The 18285-nt window shown below is 50.5% G+C and overlaps 2 protein-coding genes across 2 annotated transcripts in view; both read right to left on the bottom strand.

The window, feature by feature from the left end:
* kcnk13 (potassium two pore domain channel subfamily K member 13) overlaps nt 1-1196 on the bottom strand; it is a 16933-nt gene extending 15737 nt beyond the window's left edge. The window contains exon 1 of the mRNA XM_033027813.1: nt 796-1196. Within this exon, the coding sequence (XP_032883704.1) occupies nt 796-1123 (328 nt within the window). The 5' untranslated portion in view covers nt 1124-1196. The remainder of the gene's footprint in view (nt 1-795) is intronic.
* A 6726-nt stretch (nt 1197-7922) lies between these two features.
* Nucleotides 7923-18285, bottom strand: part of tdp1 (tyrosyl-DNA phosphodiesterase 1) — a 29289-nt gene continuing 18926 nt past the window's right edge. Inside the window, exons 8-10 of the mRNA XM_033027549.1 lie at nt 15521-15623; nt 11128-11242; nt 7923-8162 (exon numbers count right to left, since the gene is read on the bottom strand). Coding sequence (XP_032883440.1) covers nt 8089-8162; nt 11128-11242; nt 15521-15623 — 292 coding nt within the window. The 3' untranslated portion in view covers nt 7923-8088. The remainder of the gene's footprint in view (nt 8163-11127; nt 11243-15520; nt 15624-18285) is intronic.

Here is an 18285-nt window from a genome sequence, read left to right on the forward strand (position 1 = left end):
CGCAGCATTAGGCCATTCGGCCCATCAAGTCTACTCCACCATTCAATCATTGTTGATCTATCTCTCCCTCCTAACCCCATTCTTCTCCTCATAATCCCCGATCAAGAATCTATCTATCTTTGCCTTAAAAGTATTCACCGACTTGGCCACCACAGCCTTCTGTGGCAAAGAATTCCACAGATTCACCAGCTTCTGACTAAAGAAATTCCTCCTCATCTCCTTCCTAAAAGAGCGCCCTTTAATTCTGAGGCTGTGACCTCTGGTCCTGGACAGTCCCACTAGTGGAAACATCCTCTCCACATCCACTCTATATAAGGGCCTGTCCCACTTACGCGACCTTTACAGGCGACTGCCGGCACCCGTCATAGGTCGCCGAAATTTTCGACATGTTGAAAATTCAGCGGCGACCAGAAAGACTCTTTGGAGGCATCTCACGAGCATACGGGCCACCCCCTGGCGACATGTTGCGGGTGACCTCTCACGACCATAGGAGACCTCTCACGACCATACAGCCTATGGTCGTGAGATGTCTCCAAAGAGTTGTAGCGTCTTTCTGGTCACCGCTGAATTTTCAACATGTTGACAATTTCGGCGACCTATGACGTGTGGCGGCAGTCGCATGTAAAGCTTGCGTAAGTGGGACAGGCCCTATCCAAGGGTCTCGACCAGAAACGTCACCCATTCATTCCCTCTCTCCAGAGATGCTGCCTGTCCCGCTGAGTAACTAACTACTCCAGCATTTTGTGTTTAGATCTCCACCCCCTGGACCAAGCCAGACCCATCCTGTCTCCTTACCGATGGTGGACACCACGGTGCCCACGAAGTAGAAGGAGCCGGCGAAGTCCCATCGCGGGCGCGTCTCGTCTACCCGCACCCCGGCCATGCCTGCCTCCTCGTAGTGCTGGAGGAAGGCGCTGAGCTCGGCCCTGCTGATGTTGTGCCGGCGGCTGAAGTTCTCCCTCCTCTGCAGCCACTGGCGCTGGGCTTCCTTCTCCCGGCCCCGCTCCATGGCCGAGAAGACTGCCGCCCCGCAAACCAGGTAGAAGCAGATCAGCAGGGCCAGCAGGGCGAAGCGGGCATTGTCCTCGTTCAGGTGGCTGGAGCAGCCCCAGCGGGCAGCCATTGGCACCCGGGCCGGTGGTGGTGTGTGGTCCAGGCTCAGCAAGATCCCACCAACTCGGAAGCAACGGCTCAACGCCTTGGTTCTTGGTTTCTTGGTCCTCCAAAATATTCCAAATGGAATTTAAACTGGAGGTGGTGGAGGGAAGGACATAAAAGGGTTTTTTGGGAAGAAAGAGCTACCTTAAATTTAGTTGCATCTAGTTGGGTAACTATGGTAGGGTGAAGATTATTCCATGCTTGAATTGTGCGGGGGAGGAACGAATTGCTGTACATATCCTTGGGAATAATTGGAAAGGTCCACACCTTGGCCCTCTGGACGAGTTGGGTCCTCAATGGAAGCCACCCAACCAGTGGAATTCGCTCGGATGGGCCAGCAGGCGGGAGTTGGGCCGAAGGGCCGGTTTCGGTGCTGGGTGACACAATAACATTAACACAGCCCCGGTCTGTGCCGAGCGAGGAAGCGGGATAACGTGGAACCAGCGTGAGCAGACGATCGGTGGACGGCCTGGGCGCGGCGGGCCGAAGGGCCTGTTCCCATTCTGTGTCCTTCGATTCAATTCAAAACGCCAAAGTGCTGGGATCTTGAGGTCGGGAACTGGGTGCTGGAGGAACTCAGCGGGTCAGGCAGCATCTGTGGAGGGAAGTGGAGACTAGTTTTAGACTGGGGTTGTCCTTAAAATAGACGCTGGATGATGTACCACCTCGAGCCTGACCTTCCCCCTCTCTTTCTCTGTCTGTCTCTCACTCACTCTCTCTATCTCTCCCTCACCCACTCCCTCTCTCCCTCACCCACTCCCTCACCCACTCCCTCTCTCTCTCTCTCTCTCTCTCTCTCTCTCTCTCACTCTCACTCTCTCTATCTCTCTCACTCAATCACTCACTCACAATCGTCTCCCCTCAAAGACGCTGCCCGACCAGCGGCGCATTCCCAACGTGTGTCATTCCTAGTTAGAAGTGTCGGGGTCCAGGTTGACTCCCTCCCCTCCCTGGCGAAGCCACCTCTTCGATCCAGCACCCCCCACCTCCAGAACCCAGGCTGATGAACCTCGCCCACCAGCCCAGAGAGCTCAAGAGCGAGGTGTCAGCTTTGACAAGACCGACCAACATGTCCTCGGTCTCCGAGATACTTCCCACTCAACGTCCAAGACAACTCAGCGAACCCAAGCCTCAAAGTCCAAGCCTCGAGGTCCCAGTCAACTGCAGGATGCCGGTTCAAATCGAAGGTGGACAGACACAAAATGCTGGAGTAACACAGGTCCATTCAAGGCAAATATAAAGTGAGTGTGGAAAGTTGTCTGTTTCTGGCGATAGGGAGAAGTTAAAGATAATATTAGATCAAAGAAAAATGAGATCAAAAACCCAAATAAAGCAAAATTATTGGAAAAATTTCAGAACTCAGCAGAGGAGGGAAAAAAAGACACAAACTACTGGAGTAACTCAACAGGTCAGACAGCAAAGACAGACACAAAATACTGGAGTAACTCAGCGGGCGAGGCTGCCTCGCCCGCTGAGTTACTCCAGCATTTTGTGTCCCCAGGCAACTCCACGTCCGAGTTGGTTTCAGACCCTCCTTCCAGTGGATGAAGAGAGGTTGCTTGTGGTACCTGTTTGGTGGGGCGGCGATGTCCGTGACTGTGAGCGAACTCCTCTACCCCTGCCCTGTGTGCAAGGACACGGCCACAGCAAGCACTGTCTCACACATAACCCCAACACCACTCCACGCCTCAGCTCCTCCACGGACGAGGTGAGTCAGAGGAGAGCTCCCTTCTCTCTCTCTCCCTCCATCTCTCTCTCTCCCTCCCTCTCTGTCTCTCTCCCTCTCTTTCCCTCCCTCTCTCTCCCTCCTTCTATATATCTCCCCCTCCCTCTCCCCCTCCCCCTCTCTCTCCCTCCCTTCTCTCTTTCCCTCCCTCTCTCTCACTCCCTCCCTCCTTCTATGTATCTCCCTCTCTCTCTCTTGCAAGAGACAGACAGACGCGACAGCGAGCGCTCAATTACCACCAACGATCCCCTCCCTTCCCCTGCTCTCCTCTCCCTTCCTCTTCTCCCCTCTCCCCTCTCTCCCTCCCCTCCTCTCTCCCCTTCTGACTCCTCTCGACACCTCCTCTCCTCCCCTCTTCTTCTCCTCTCCCTCTCCCCTCCCCTGTACTCCCTCTCCCCTCCTCCCCTCTTCTTCTCCTCCCCTCTCCTCCCTCCCTCTCCTCTCCCTCTCCCTATCTCATCCCCTCTTCATCTCCTCCCCTCCCCACCGCTCCTCTCGCCCCCCGGCCCCGTCCCCGCTGGAGACAGAGAGACAGAGAGACAGAGAGGGAGAGAGACAGAGAGGGAGAGAGAGCAGCACCCCCCCCCCCCCCCCCCTCTCCCCGGACCGTCATATCTCCCGCCGGGTGGAGTGGTGAGTTTGGGGGGGCTAGGGCGAGTGTGGGGGCTGCGTGGTTAAGGACAGGGTGGAGGGAGGGAGGATTTTTTTGGGGGGAGATGGAGCGGGATGAGGAGGGAACGAGTGATTTAGACAAGGGCTCAATGGGCTGCTGCCGCCCACACACCCACCCAAACCCCTCACCCCGGCTGCCAAGTAGGGAGATGGGGGGGGGGGGGGGGGTAAGGTGAGGTTGGGGGTGGAGGGAAGGGATGGGGGGGGGGGGGTTGGGAGTGGGATTTGTAAGGTGAGGTTGGGGGTGGAGGGAAGGGATGGGGGGGGGGGGGTTGGGAGTGGGATTTGTAAGGTGAGGTTGGGGGGGGAGGGAAGGGATGGGGGGGGGGGGGGGGGGGTTGGGAGTGGGATTTGGGGACTACGCTTGTATTCACTGGAGTTTAGAAGGATGAGGGGGATCTTATAGAAACATATGATATTATAAAAGGACTGGACAAGCTAGATGCACGAAAAATGTTCCCAATGTTGGGCGAATCCAGAACCAGGGGCCACAGTCTTAGAATAAAGGGAAGGTCATTTAAGACTGAGGTGAGAAAAAACTTTTTCACCCAGAGAGTTGTCAATTTGTGGAATTCCCTGCCACAGAGGGCAGTGGAGGCCAAATCACTGGATGGATTTAAGAGAGTTAGATAGAGCTCTAGGGACTAGTGGAGTCAAGGGATATGGGGAGAAGGCAGGCACAGGTTATTGATAGGGGACGATCAGCCATGATCGCAATGAATGGCGGTGCTGGCTCGAAGGGCCGAATGGCCTCCTGCTGCACCTATTTTCTATGTTTCCATTGGATGGAGGTGGGTGAGATTGTGATGGGGAAGGATTAGAGGCGAGGGGTGGAGGGAGGTGGGGGGGGGGGGAGGGGATTAAGGGGAGGGGACATTGTGGGGTTGGACTGGGATTCCACCCAGTTTCCCGCTCCCCGTCTGGCCTGGTTCATGGAGAACATCTCAGACTCCATGCGGGGTCTCAACCTCCACCCCTCAATCACACGCACTCACCCCACCCTCCACCCAACTCCACCCCCTCACTTCCCCTCCACCACTCCCCTCTTCCTCCACCCTCTCTGCCTCTTTATCCACTCCCTCTCCCTGTGTGCAGTTTTGGTCTCCAAATTTGAGGAAGGACATTCTTGCTATTGAGGGAGTGCAGCGTAGGTTCACCAGGTTAATTCCCGGGATGGCGGGACTGTCATATGTTGAGCGAATGGAGCGGCTGGGCTTGTATACTCTGGAGTTTAGAAGGATGAGAGGGCATCTTATTGAAACATATAAGATTATTAAGGGTTTGGACACGCTGGAGGCAGGAAACATGTTCCCGATGTTGAGGGAGTCCAGAACCAGGGGCCACACACAGTTTAAGAATAAGGGGTAAGCCATTTAGAACGGAGACGAGGAAACACTTTTTCCACACAGAGAAGTTGTGAGTCTGTGGAATTCTCTGCCTCAGAGGGCGGTGGAGGCCGGTTCTCTGGATACTTTCAAGAGAGAGCTAGATAGGGCTCTTAAAGATAGTGGAGTTCGGGGATATGGGGAGATGGCAGGAATGGGGTACTGATTGGGGATGATCAGCCATGATCGCATTGAATGGCGGTGCTGGCTCGAAGGGCCTGCTCCTGTGTCTATTGTCTATTGTCCTCTATTCTACTGAAGGGGTCAGCTACTGGGTATTATTTCAGGCCTGTTGTGCTGCTGAAAGTAAGAATTTCATTGTTCCTTATCAGGGTACATGACATTGAAAGACTCGCGACTCTTCCCCCGACCCCTCTGCTATCATCTCTCCCTTGCCCCATTCAGCAAACCCCATCCTTGATTGTGCTGGTGGCCTTGCCGAGGCAGCATGAAGTGTGGATGGAGTCAATGGGAGGGGGGGGGGGGGGTTGGTTTTGGGTGACGGTCTGGGCTGCCGCTGTTCCCAAACCAAGATGTGATGCATCGTGGCCATGGTGTGGTCAGCCCGCAACAAAAGCCTTTCACTGTACCTCGGTACACGTGACAACAAGCTGAATTCAAACTGAGACTGCTTCCCACTAAAATGCATCTGCAGAAGTTGGTGAGAGTTGTTGGGGGGGAGGGGAACATACTGAACTTTCTAAGCCTTTCTACGGAAGGTGATTAGACCACCAGCACAATCACTGACCAGTCTCATCCCGTGAATCCCTCTTCTCCCCTCTCCCGTTTGGCAAGAGGTACAGAAGTTTGAAAACACATACCTCCCCAGGTTCAGGAAAGAACTGCAGATGCTGCTTTAAATCGAAGATAAACACAAAATGCTGGAGTAACTCAGCCAGACAGGCAGCATCTCTGGTGAGAAGGACCGGGTGATGTTTCGGGTCGAGACCCTTCTTCAGTTAGACACGTCCCTTCTCTCCAGAGATGATGCCTGACCCCCACTGAGTTACTCCAGCATTTTGTGTCTATCTTTGCTGTCTGACCTTTTGAGTTACTCCAGATGTTTGTCTTTTTTTTTCTCTTCATCCTCCTCTGCTGAGTTCTGAAAAATTTCCAATAATTTTGCTTTATTTGGTTTTTGATCTAATTTTTCTTTGATCTAATATTATCTTTAACTTCTGATTATCGCCATGAACAGACCACTTTCCTCACTCACTTTATATTTGCCTTGAGTGGACCTGCGCTTCCTGTGAACCAAGTGCTAATTCTTGAAACTTTAGCCATTGCCAACTCACTACCAAATCTTTAGTTTCCCTGTCCACACAAGCTAACATTTGCCTCACTATTTGGCAGTCAGCTTCGTTCCCCTCAGCAACCTTAGTTTCATCAGTTGCGATGGTTTGAGTCTGCACAATGGCGCAGAACTGTTGTCTCCCAACTCCAGGTTCGATCCTGACTTCGGGTGCTGTATGTGTGTGTGGAGTTTGCACCCTCTCCCTGTGACTGCGTGGGTTTCCTACGGGTGCTCCGGTTTCAATAGACAATAGGTGCAGGAGTAGGCCATTAGGCCATCCACGATCCATGTTCTCCACAGATACTGCCTGACCTACTGAGTTACTCCAGTTCTTTGTGTCTATTTTTGTAAACCAGCATCTGCTGTTCCTTGTGTCCCCATGTAAAACCGAAAAGAGGTTGTATTTCACAGGGAGACATTCGGAGGAGCAGATTAATTCTTCAGAGCAAAAATATAAAACATGTTCTCCAGTAATGCTGCCTGACCCCGAATCTCAACCCAGCCACTCGTCCCCTCAGGCAAGAGGAACAGAAGTGTGAAAATGCACACCTCCAAATTCAGGGACAGTCTCTTCCCAAGAAGGGTCTCGACCTGTAATATCACCCATTCCTTCTCTCCAGAGATGCCGCCTGTCCTGCTGAGTTACTCCAGCATTTTATGTTGATACAGTTTTTTCCCCAGCTGTAATCAGGCATTTGAACAAGAACCAGAGAGTTGTCCTGAGCTACCATCTACCTCATTGGACCTTCTTGGAATATCTTCAATCAAACTTTACTGGACTTAATCTTGCACTAAATTCCCTTCATCATGTATCTGTGCACTGTGGACGGCTTGATTGTAATCATGTATTGTCTTTCCGCTGACTGGTTGGCACGCAATAAAAAGCTTTTCACTTGTTCACCTCGGAACACGTGGCAATAAACTAAACTAACTAACCCGAAGATAGACACAAAATGCTGGAGTAGCTCGGCGGGGCAGGCAGCATCTCTGGAGGGAAAGAATGGGTGACGTTTCTGGTCGAGGCCCTTCCCCGGACTGATTAACTAACTAACGACTAAATGGCCTGTCCCATTTTGTGATTTTATGGGCGACTACGGCCGTCAGTGACCGACGCTCGATGTCGCTTGGAAAACGTCAAGTATTACGACAGCATGCGCCACAGCTGCGTCAAGGTACGTCACTCCGTGTCACCATGTGTCACTAATTTCCACGCATCATCGAGCGCCACCATAGGATGCGACAACATATGGCAGCGCCTTTGATGTCACAGCTGTCAATGTGCGTCCACCGCGACACAATATGGCAAGATACGACAGGTTGCGTCATCTGGGGCGGCGCTCAAATGACGCGTCGTGACGCATCTTCACGCACAACAACGTACGGTGACGCGTAATAAATTAGCATAGGCAATGTCCGCGCATCATCGTGCAAAAGGGCGCACGACATGATAGGGCACGCAGATGTCGCGCAAGGATTTTGAACATTCCAAAATCCCGGGGCGACAGGAAGACACCGCGCGTCATGCCGTGTCACGACCCGACCACGACGCGACAACCTCATTTTAGGCTGTCGCCTAAAATTTCTCCCAAGTGGGACAGGCCCTTAACTAACCTGCTGAGTTCCTCCAGCAGGTTGTGTCCGACTGTGTAAAAGCCAAAGTGCTATCGGAGAAGTTTGGGAAAATGGGTAATTGTGTACCAAAATCTTTATTCTGCAAAAACACACACACACGTATAAACGACTCGACAAAGAGCAAACCGCACAAGGGTTCAGTGGGCCAGGGTGAAATGCGCTGATGTTTCAATTGTATCCATCTGTCTGGGACTAGGATCCACAACAGGGTCTCCCGCTCCCTATGACGGAGCCCAGACGTTGCCGTGGGTATCGGGAGCATGGAGGTACGGAATATTCCAAATCCATGGGCGATCTGAAAGACAAAAGAGGTCCGGGCGGAGTGATGAAAGAATGGGTCGACTGGGCTTGTATTCGCTGGAATTCAGAAGGATGAGAGGGCATCATATTATAGAAACATAAAATTCTTAAGGGATTGGACAGGCTCGATGCAGGAAAAATGTTCCCCATGTTGGGGGAGTCCAGAACCAGGGGGGTCACACAGTTTAAGAATAAGGGGTAGGCCATTTAGGACAAAGATGAGCAGAAAAAATGTTCACCAAGAGAGTTGTGAATTCTTGGAATTCTCTGCCACAGAAGGCAGTGGAGGCCAATTCACTGGATGTATTCAAGAGAGAGTTAGATATAGCTCTTAGGGCTAACGGAATCAAGAGATGTGGGGAGAAAGCAGGAACGAGGTACTGATTCTGGATGATCAGCCATGATCATATTGAACGGCGGTTTTGGCTCGAAGGGCCGAATGGCCTACTCCTGCACCTATTGTCTATGTTTCTATGTCATTACAGGATTAGGGGGTGGTTACTTAGTTTAAATTAGTTTAGTTTAGTTTAGAGATGCAGCGCAGAAACAGGCCCTTCAGCCCACCGTATCCACGCCGACCAGCGATCCCCGCACACTAACACTATCCTACACAGATGAGGGACAATTTTTACCGAAGCCAATTAACCTGCAAACTTGGACGTCTTTGGAGTGTGGGAGGAAACCGGAGCACTCGGAGAAAACCCACACGGTCACTGGGAGAACGTACAGAGATTCACCACATCTGTGAGTAGAGGTTCCTAGATATTTCAATCTGGGCGGCACGGTGGCGCAGCGGGTAGAGCTGCTGCCTCACAGCGCAAGAGACCCGGGTTCGATCCTGACTACGGGTGCTGTCTGTACGGAGTGAACTGCGTGGGTTTTCTCCGAGATCTTCGGTTTCCTCCCACACTCCAAAAGACATACAGGTTTGTAGGCCTTGGCATAAATGTAAATTGTCTCTAAATTGTGTCGGATAGCGTTAGAGGGCGCGCGACTCGGTGGGTCGAAGGGCCTGTTTCTGCGCTGTGCCTCGAAACTAAACTAAAAACACTCACTCATTTTAAAAGCTATCAACAACAAGGCTTGTCCAATTTGATCCAAAACTTCTTCACACGAAAAACATTGCCGTATTCGGGAAAAATATGATTCATTGAGCTTCTTTGAAGACTGCCTCAAAGACGTTTACAGCCACCAAGATATTTTATAATTGCAGTCGCTGCTGTGAAGCAGAGGAAATGAAAAACCACTAAGATCTCATCGACAGATATCCGCTTCAACTAGTGCAGAGGGAGGGTAATCATTGACCAAAATATCACAAGGTCATAAGTAATAGGAGAAGAATTAGGCCATTCAGCCCATCAAGTCTACTCCGCCATTGTGAGCAAATTTGGACACCATATGGAAGGATGTTCTGGCTCTGGAGAGGGTCCAGAGGAGGTTTACAAGAATGATGATCCTAGGTTTGAGTGGGTTAAACTATCATGAGCGTTTGACGGCACTGGGCCTGTACTCGTTGGAGTTTAGAAGAATGAGGGGGGACCTCATTGAAACATACAGAATAGTGATAGTCTCAGATAGAGTGGATGTGGAGAGGATGTTTCCACTAGTGGGAGAGTCTAGGTCACAGCCTCAGAATTAAATGACGTTCTTTTAAGAAGGCGATGAGGAGACATTTCTTTAGTCAGAGGGTGGCGAATCTGTGGAATACTTTGCCACAGAAGGCTGTGATGGCCAAATCAGTGGATATTTTTAAGGTAGAGATAGATTAGATTCTTGGTTTGTACGGGTGTCAGAGGATATGGGGAGAAGGCAGGAGAATGGGGTTAGGAGGGAGAGATAGATCAGCCATGATTAAATGGCTGAGTGGATTTGATGGGCCGAATGGCCTAATTCTACTCCTATCACTTAGATATTCAATACACGATACACAATAAGGGGATAACGTTTAGTGCAGGGTAAAGCCAGCAAAGTCCGATCAAGGATAGTCCGAGGGTCACCAATGAGGTAGATAGTAGTTCAGCACTGCTCTTTGGTTGACTTAGCGACTTAGACTTAAGCATCTGACTTAGAGGCTAGAATCTTTCATACGTTATCTGCAGGCAACACAAGCTGGGAGTGCAGGGACATCCACGGCACGGTGGCGCAGCGGTAGAGTTGCTGCCTAACAGCGGCAGAGACAGAGGATCGATCCTGACTACGGGTGCTGTCTGTATGGAGTTTGTACGTTCTCCCCGTGACTGTGTGGGTTTTCTCCGGGTGCTCCGTTTTCCTCCCACACTTCAAAGACGTGCAGTTAATTGGCTTGGCATAATTGTAAATTGTCCTGAGAGTGAGTGTGAGGGTGAGTGTGTAGGTGTGTGTGCGTGTGCGTGTGTGTGTGTGGGTGTGTGTGTGTGTGTGTATGTGTGTGTGTGGGTGCATGCGTGCGTGTGTGGGTGTAGGTGTGTTAGTGAGTGTGAGTGTGTTTGTGTGTGTGTGTGTGTGTATAGGTGTGTGTGTGTGTGTGTGTGTGTGTGTGTGTGTGTGTGTGTGTGTGTGTGTGTGTGTAGGTGTGAGTCTGTGGAATTCTCTGCCTCAGAGGGCGGTGGAGGCAGGTTCTCTGGACACTTTCAAGAGAGAGCTAGATAGGACTCTTAATGATAGCGGAGTCAGGGGATATGGGGAGAAGGCAGGAACGGGGATACTGATTGGGGATGATCAGCCATGATCACATTGAATGGCGGTGCTGGCTCGAAGGGCCGAATGGCCTACTCCTGCCCCTATTTTGTATTGTCTAATCCTGTACAGATCAGTAGGCCATGAAGCCTGACTCTTATGTGTAAGAAGGAACTACAGATGCTGGTTTAAACCAAAGATAGACACAAAAAAGCTGGAGTAACTCAGCGGGACAGGCAGCATTTCTGGAGAGAAGGAATGGGTGATGTTTCGGGTCGAGACCCTTCTTCAGACTTGTCTCTTACCTCGGTTGCCATAGCGCTGAGGTGGGAGGTCGTAAGGGACAGGAAATGGCATCACTGAGGGCTTGCAGTCCAGCGATGGATCCCTCCGAACCAGGAAGCGACCCGATTCCATTCCCTGATGATGCAGAGAGACAGGACACAATGAAATGAAGGAAACGGGCCCATCAGCCCACCGCACCAACCAATGATCACCACCCGTTAGCACTACCCCTACGCACGCGAGGGACAATTTTATTACATTTATACCAAGCCAATTAACCAACAAACCTGTGCGTCTTTGGAGTGTGGGAGGAAACCGAAGATCTCAGAGAAAACCCCACGCAGGTCACGGGGAGAACGTACAAACCCCGTACAGCCAGCATCCGTAGTCAGGATCAAACCCAGGTCTCTGGCTCTCTGAGGTAGCAGCTCTACCTCCTCAGCGCCATCGTGACCGCCCCTTCTTCTCTTGCACTACCCGTTGTACTTCTGTACAGTTTGGTTGCACTCATGTATGGGTATGATTTGGAGACACAAGGAACCCACACAAAGTGCTGGTGGAACTCAACTGATATAAGTCTCATAGGACATAGGGTTACTGATTGTGGATGATCAGCCATGATCACATTGAATGGCTGTGCTGGCTCGAGGGGGCCGAATGGCCTCCTGCACCTATTGTCTATTGACAATCTGCCCACTTCGGATGTCAGTCTAGTAAACCTTCTCTGAACGCACCAAAATTCATGATTATCCTTCTGTAAATAAGATCATTCAGTCCTTAGGTTCTTAACCTTTTTGGCCCCATGACCCCATCAGACATTCTTGGTCAGTACCGTGACCCCCGAAACAAAAATTGGAAAAAAAAGCCCGATTTATTAAAACATGTCTGCCAATGCTCAGTCAATGGGATGGCTGAAATTGCTTCACAGCCATCAGGCAATCAAAACGAGGATGAATGCTCGACAGGCAGCACCTCATGTCAGCGTCGATCACAAGCCTATTGCGTGCCTTTGTTTTCATAATTACCGTGGTTGAGAATCCAGCCTCACAGCGACAGGTTGAGGGGGACTGGACCAATAGGGTCAGGGCCCTCTTCGAAAAAAAAACAGGACAGTCCTTCACTTTCAACCAAAATGTGGTGAGCTCTTGTTACATGAAGTCACTCTTGAGCTGCGCTTCTTCACAAATTCAGTAAAATTCAACCTTCGCAGTCAAGTCAATACCGCTGATGGCACCGTCTTCAACGGAAAAGGGTCGGATAATCTGCCTTCTTGTTCTTGCCACCAAAGTGGATAACCTCACATTTAACCACATTAGACTGCATCTGCCCACTCACTCAACCCATCCAAGTCACCCTGCAGCCTCATAGCATCCTCCTCTCAGCTTTGTGTCATCCACAAACTTGGAGATGTTACATTTAATTCCTTTGTCTAAATCGTTAATATATATTGTAAATAAGTGGGGTCCCAGCACCAAGTACCCACTGGTCCTGCCGGCCATTCTAAAAAGGACCCATTAATTCCTACTCTTTGCTTCCTGTCTGCCAACCAGTTCTCTATCAATGTCAATACCCTACCCCCAATACCATGTGCTCTAATTTTGCACACTAATCTCTTGTGTGGGACCTTGTCAAAGGCTTTTTGAAAGTCCAGATACACCACATCCACTGACTCTCCCTTATCCATTCTACTTGTTACATCCTCAAACAATTCCAGAAGATTAGTCAAGCATGATTTCCCCTTCATAAATCCTTGCTGACTTTGACCAATCCTGTCACTGCTTTCCAAATGCGTTGTTATAACATCTTTAATAATCAACTCCAGCATCTTCCCCACTACCGATGTCAGGGTAACTGGTCTCTAATTCCCTGTTTTCTCTCTCCCTCCTTTCTTAAAAAGTGGAGTTACATTGGCTTCCCTCCAATCCACAGGAACTGATCCAGAGTCTATAGAACATTGGAAAATGATCACCAATGCATCCACGATTTCTAGGGGCATCTCCTTGAGTACTCTGGGATGCAGGCCCTGGGGATTTATCTGCCTTCAGTCCCAACAGTTTACCCAACACCATTTTCTGACTAATGTGGATTCCCTTCAGTTCCTCCCTCCCACTAGATCCTCGGTCCCCTATTATTTCTGGGAAATTGGTTCTATCTATAATAGACCGGGCCGCGGAGTTCGAACCGGCCCGTTTGCGGCGCTGTGATTCAGCCGCGGGACTGACTTACTTACCATCACCCGGCGGGGTCACAACATCGGAAGCCTGGATCGCCTCGGCGCAGAGGGAGAACAAGGAGGGAAGAGACAAGGACTTTAAGATTTTTGCCTTCCGTCACAGTGAGGAGGTGCCTGGTGAACTCACTGTGGTGGATGTTAAATTTGTGTTTATTGTGTGTTTTTGTCATTTTTATTATATGTATGACTGCAAGGCAACGAAATTTCGTTCAGACCGAAGGGTCTGAATGACAATAAAGGCTACTTTGACTTTGACTTTGATAAGGAAGACACAAACAAAGTACTTGTTTAACTGGTCTGCCATTTCCCTGTTTCCCATTATAAATTCACCTGTTTCTGACTCTAAGGGACCTACATTTGTCTTTGCTAGCCTTTTCCTCTTCACATATCCAAAGAAGCTTTTACGGTCCGTTTTATATTCCCCGCAAGCTTTCTTTCATGCTCTAATTTCCACCTCTTAATTAACCCCTTTGTCCTCCTCTGTTGAGTTCTAAATTTCGCCGTCCTCCGGTTTGCTCCTTGGTTCTGTCGACCTGAAGAAATCGCTCCCTAACTTCCACCAACATGTCTCCTGCAGCACCAGAGGATCAAACACCCTCGACCACTGTGCGACACAACCATCAAAGACGCCTATCGCACCATCCCTCGCCCTCACTTCGGCAAATCCGACCATACTGCGGTGCTGCTTCTTCCTGCCTACAGGCAGCAACTGAAGAAAGCACCCCCAGAGGTGAGGACTGTACAGAGCTGGTCGAGGGGGGGGGGGGGGGGGGGAAAAAACAGAGGTACAACTCCAGGACTGTTTAGCGTCTGTAGACTGGGCAATGTTCAAGGACTCGACAACGGACCTGAACGAATACGCCACAGTTGTTACTGACTTCATAAGGAAATGTGTAGAGGACTGCGTCCCTACAAAAACCTTCCGAGTCTTTCCTAACCAGAAGCCTTGGATGAACCATGAGATCCGCACTCTTCTGAAGTCCAGATCCCGGGCATTCAGGTCTGGAGATACAAGAAGTCCAAATACGACCTTGGTAAGGCCATCAAAAAAGGCTAAATGGGACTTCTGCTCCAAGCTGGAGGATGAGACGGATGTTCGGCATCTGTGGCGGGGCCTGCATGCAATCACCTCCTACAAGGCGAAATCAGGAGGCAGCTCAATTGTCAATTGACGAAGGCTGCAGCAGAAAAGGGTCTCTGGTCGTCTTGGACTCCATGCCACTGGATCCTGACCCAGATCTGTCAAGGACCGTGGGGTGGCTGTCTGTGCACCAGTCTCCCCACGTTAAACAAAGTCACGCACAGGCGTCCTCCATATAGGGAATAGCACCCTGGAGACGCCCATGGTCAGCCACGACCAAAGGGGGCCTAAGAAGAAAGAAGACCAGTCTATCCTAGCCAATTCCCGTCTCATACCATGTTACCTTTAAGTTCAGAACCCTCGCCTCTGAATTAACCGTGTCACTCTCCCTCTTAATGCAGAATTCCACCAATGGTCACTGGTGCCCAAGGGACTTTACAAAACAAGATTGGTAACTAATCCTTCCTCATTACACGATATCCTGTCTGGGATGGCCTGCCGTCTACATATTGGTTTAGAAACCCACCCCGTATACGCGCCAGGAAATCCTCTTCCTCAGCACTGTTACTAATTTGGTTAGTCTAATCTATATGTAGGTTAATGTCTCCCATGAAAACTGGGTCCTCAGAGACGTAGCCTGACCTGCCGAGTTACTCCAGCACTTTGTGTCTTTTTCTGTAAACTAGCATCTGCAGTTCCTTGCGTCTCCAGTGAAACGGGGGGGGGGGGGGGGGGGGGGGGGGAGTTTAGACCCTGCCTACACTGCAAATGGCTCGATTGTAATCACATACAGTCTTTCCGCCGACTGGTTAGCATGCAACAATAGCTTTTCCCTGTACCTTGGTACACGTGACAATAAAGTAAACTGAAACTCAGAAGGTCGTAAGTGGTAGGAGCAGAATTAGGCCATTTGGCCCATCAAGTATACTCCACCATTCAATCATGGCTGATCTATCTCTCCCTCCTAATCTCAGTTCTCCTGCCTTCTCCCCATAACCTCTGACACCCGCACTAATGAAGAATCTATCTATCTCTGCCTCAAATACATCCATTCAACTCAGCTTGAATGAGGGGAGGGTGTTTCTGTGAGTGGACTCACAAAGGCCTCAGGCAGGTACAGAACTCCCAGTTCGTACGAGCGGATCATCAGCTGGAAGCCGTTCTTCTCCAGCGTTCCCCAGGCAGCCTTGGACAAGTTGGCGCTGAAACACAAAACGGGAGAGCAGTCAGACACACACACACACACACGCGCACACGCACACACACGTGTCCAGCTCGTCTGGTTTACTTTTACCAAAAATAATTTAAATCAATTAATTACCATAATGCTATGTCCTGTACAAAGATACAAACAAACATAATGCAAAATAAAGCAAATATTCTTAAATACTGAATAAACAACTATACAACTATGTCACCATCCTTACTGAGGATGCATTCCACCCCCCGCGGTGCGCAGCGGTCCTGGAAATCCCCCAGTGCGCCCGGTGGTAGAGCGTGGTCTATTTCTAGTGCCATCCGGGTGCGGACGTGACCCCGGAAAAAGGGGCAGGCAGGCAGGCAGCCAGCTCGGGCAGAGCCCTTGTCCGCTGTGACTCGCGGTTGGCCAGCTTGGCCAGGCCCCAGCTCGTCTGTATGTGGCCAACGAGGCTGCAATCTCCTCAGCCTCCTGAATATTCAATGTTGCGGAGAAATCGCCGCCAAGCTAACAACCCGAGATAAACAGCAACGCGGGCACGGGGTCAGACATTTATAAAAATATATTTCATTTAAAATCAAAAATATGTATTCAAATATCAAAATAATATATACAGTACATTAAAAAACACCATTGTACACCACAAACGATAAACCATATAACAATTACAGCACGGAAACAGGCCATCTCGGCCCTACAAATCCGTGCCGAACATGCAACTATTTTACACCCCTTGACAAGGATGCATTCCGCCCCTCGCGGTGCTCAGCGGTCCCAGAAATCCCCCAGGGTGCCCATGGGCAGCGCGTAGCCCCTCTCTAACACCACCCGGGCGCGGACGTAAACCCGGAAAAGGGGCAGGCAGCCGGCTCGGGCAAAGCCCTCTTCCGCCTGGCGCCGTGACTCGCGGATTGCCAGCTTGGCCAGGCCCAGGAGCAACCCGACCAGGACATCCTTGGCCCTGCCCACACGCCTACGCACAGGATGTCCGGAGATGGGTATGGTGGGTGGGAAGTGCAGCCAGAGGGCAAGGAGGAGCAGCCCCCTTTCAGGATCATACATCAGGCACCAAGGTCAACCGTGCACTGTTCCTCTCGTCCCCGACACAGATCCAGCAACATTAGCACCAGAGAATGAACATTAGGGTAGATTTGCTCTCTGAACATGCTTTCAATGGCTAGAGATCATTCCCCCTCCCCCCCTCTGTTCCTCTCCCCCCCTCTCTGTTCCTCTCCCCCCTCCCCCCTCCGTCTCTCTCCCCTCCACCCTGGTAAAAAGAGGTTCTGACTGTCTACACCACGCCCGCCTCTCACAATATATATATTTCTATCAGGTCTTCCTGCAACCTGCAGCTTTCTGGAGCAAACAATCCAACGGACAGTTCCTTCCTGGCTGTTATCAGGCAACTGAACTATCCTACCACAACCAGAGAGCAGTGCTGAACCACTATCTACCTCATTGGTGACCCTCGGACTAACTTTGATCGGACATTACTGGCTTTATCTTGCACTAAACGTTATTCCCTTATCATGCATCTGTACACTGTAAATGGCTCGATTGTGATCATGTTTTTTCTTTCCGCTGACTGGATAGCACGCAACAAAAGCTCGGTACACGTGACAATAAACTAAACTGAACTGAACTCTCCTTATAACAAATAGCCTCTAATCCAGGTATCATTCTGGTCTCCTCCAACCTCATCTATTGCATCCGCTGCTCTAGATGTCAGCTGATCTACATCGGTGAGACCAAGCGTAGGCTTGGCGATCATTTCGCCGAACACCTCCGCTCGGTCTGCATTAACCAACCTGATCTCCCGGTGGCTCAGCACTTCAACTCCCCCTCCCATTCCGAATCCGACCTCTCTGTCCTGGGCCTCCTCCATGGCCAGAGTGAGTACCACCAGAAATTGGAGGAGCAGCACCTCATATTCCGCTTGGGCAGTCTGCACCTTAGCGGCATAAACATTGAATTCTCCAATTTCCGGTAGCCCTTGCTGTCTCCTCCCCTTCTCAGCTCTCCCTCAGCCCTCGGGCTCCTCCTCTCCCTTTTTCCTCTCTTCTCCCCACCCTACATCAGTCTGAAGAAGGGTTTCGGCCCGAAACGTTGCCTATTTCCTTCGCTCCATAGATGCTGCTGCACTCGCTGAGTTTCTCCAGCATTTTTGTCTACCATCATTCTGATAAGCCTCTTCTGCACTCACTCCGCACCCTTCCTATGATGGGGCGACCAGAACCGCGTGCCATACTACAAATGCAGCCTAACCGAAGTCTACAAACTGCATCATGACTTCCTGACTTTTAAGGTGCTCATTGATTGAAGATATAGCCCTTAACACACAACCACCATCAATTTTCACAATGTAAGCTGAAGTTAGAACGGTTTATCAGCTCCACTTAATAGTCATGCACTACAGAAACAGACCCTCCAGCCTACCATTATCTGTAGAAGGATCATTGTCTGAAGAAGGGTCTCAACCCGAAACGTCGCCCATTCCTTCTCTCCTGAGATGCTGCCTCACCCGCTGAATTACGCCCGCATTTTGTTTCTACCTTCGATTTTAACCAGCATCTGCAGCTCTTTCTTACACACGAAGGATCGTGGATTACAGGTATGTGGATAGTTCATGAGTGATAGGAGCAGAATTAGGCCATTTGGCCCATTAA

The sequence above is a fragment of the Amblyraja radiata genome, chromosome 9, assembly GCF_010909765.2.
Source record: "Amblyraja radiata isolate CabotCenter1 chromosome 9, sAmbRad1.1.pri, whole genome shotgun sequence".
Lineage (NCBI taxonomy): Eukaryota > Metazoa > Chordata > Chondrichthyes > Rajiformes > Rajidae > Amblyraja > Amblyraja radiata.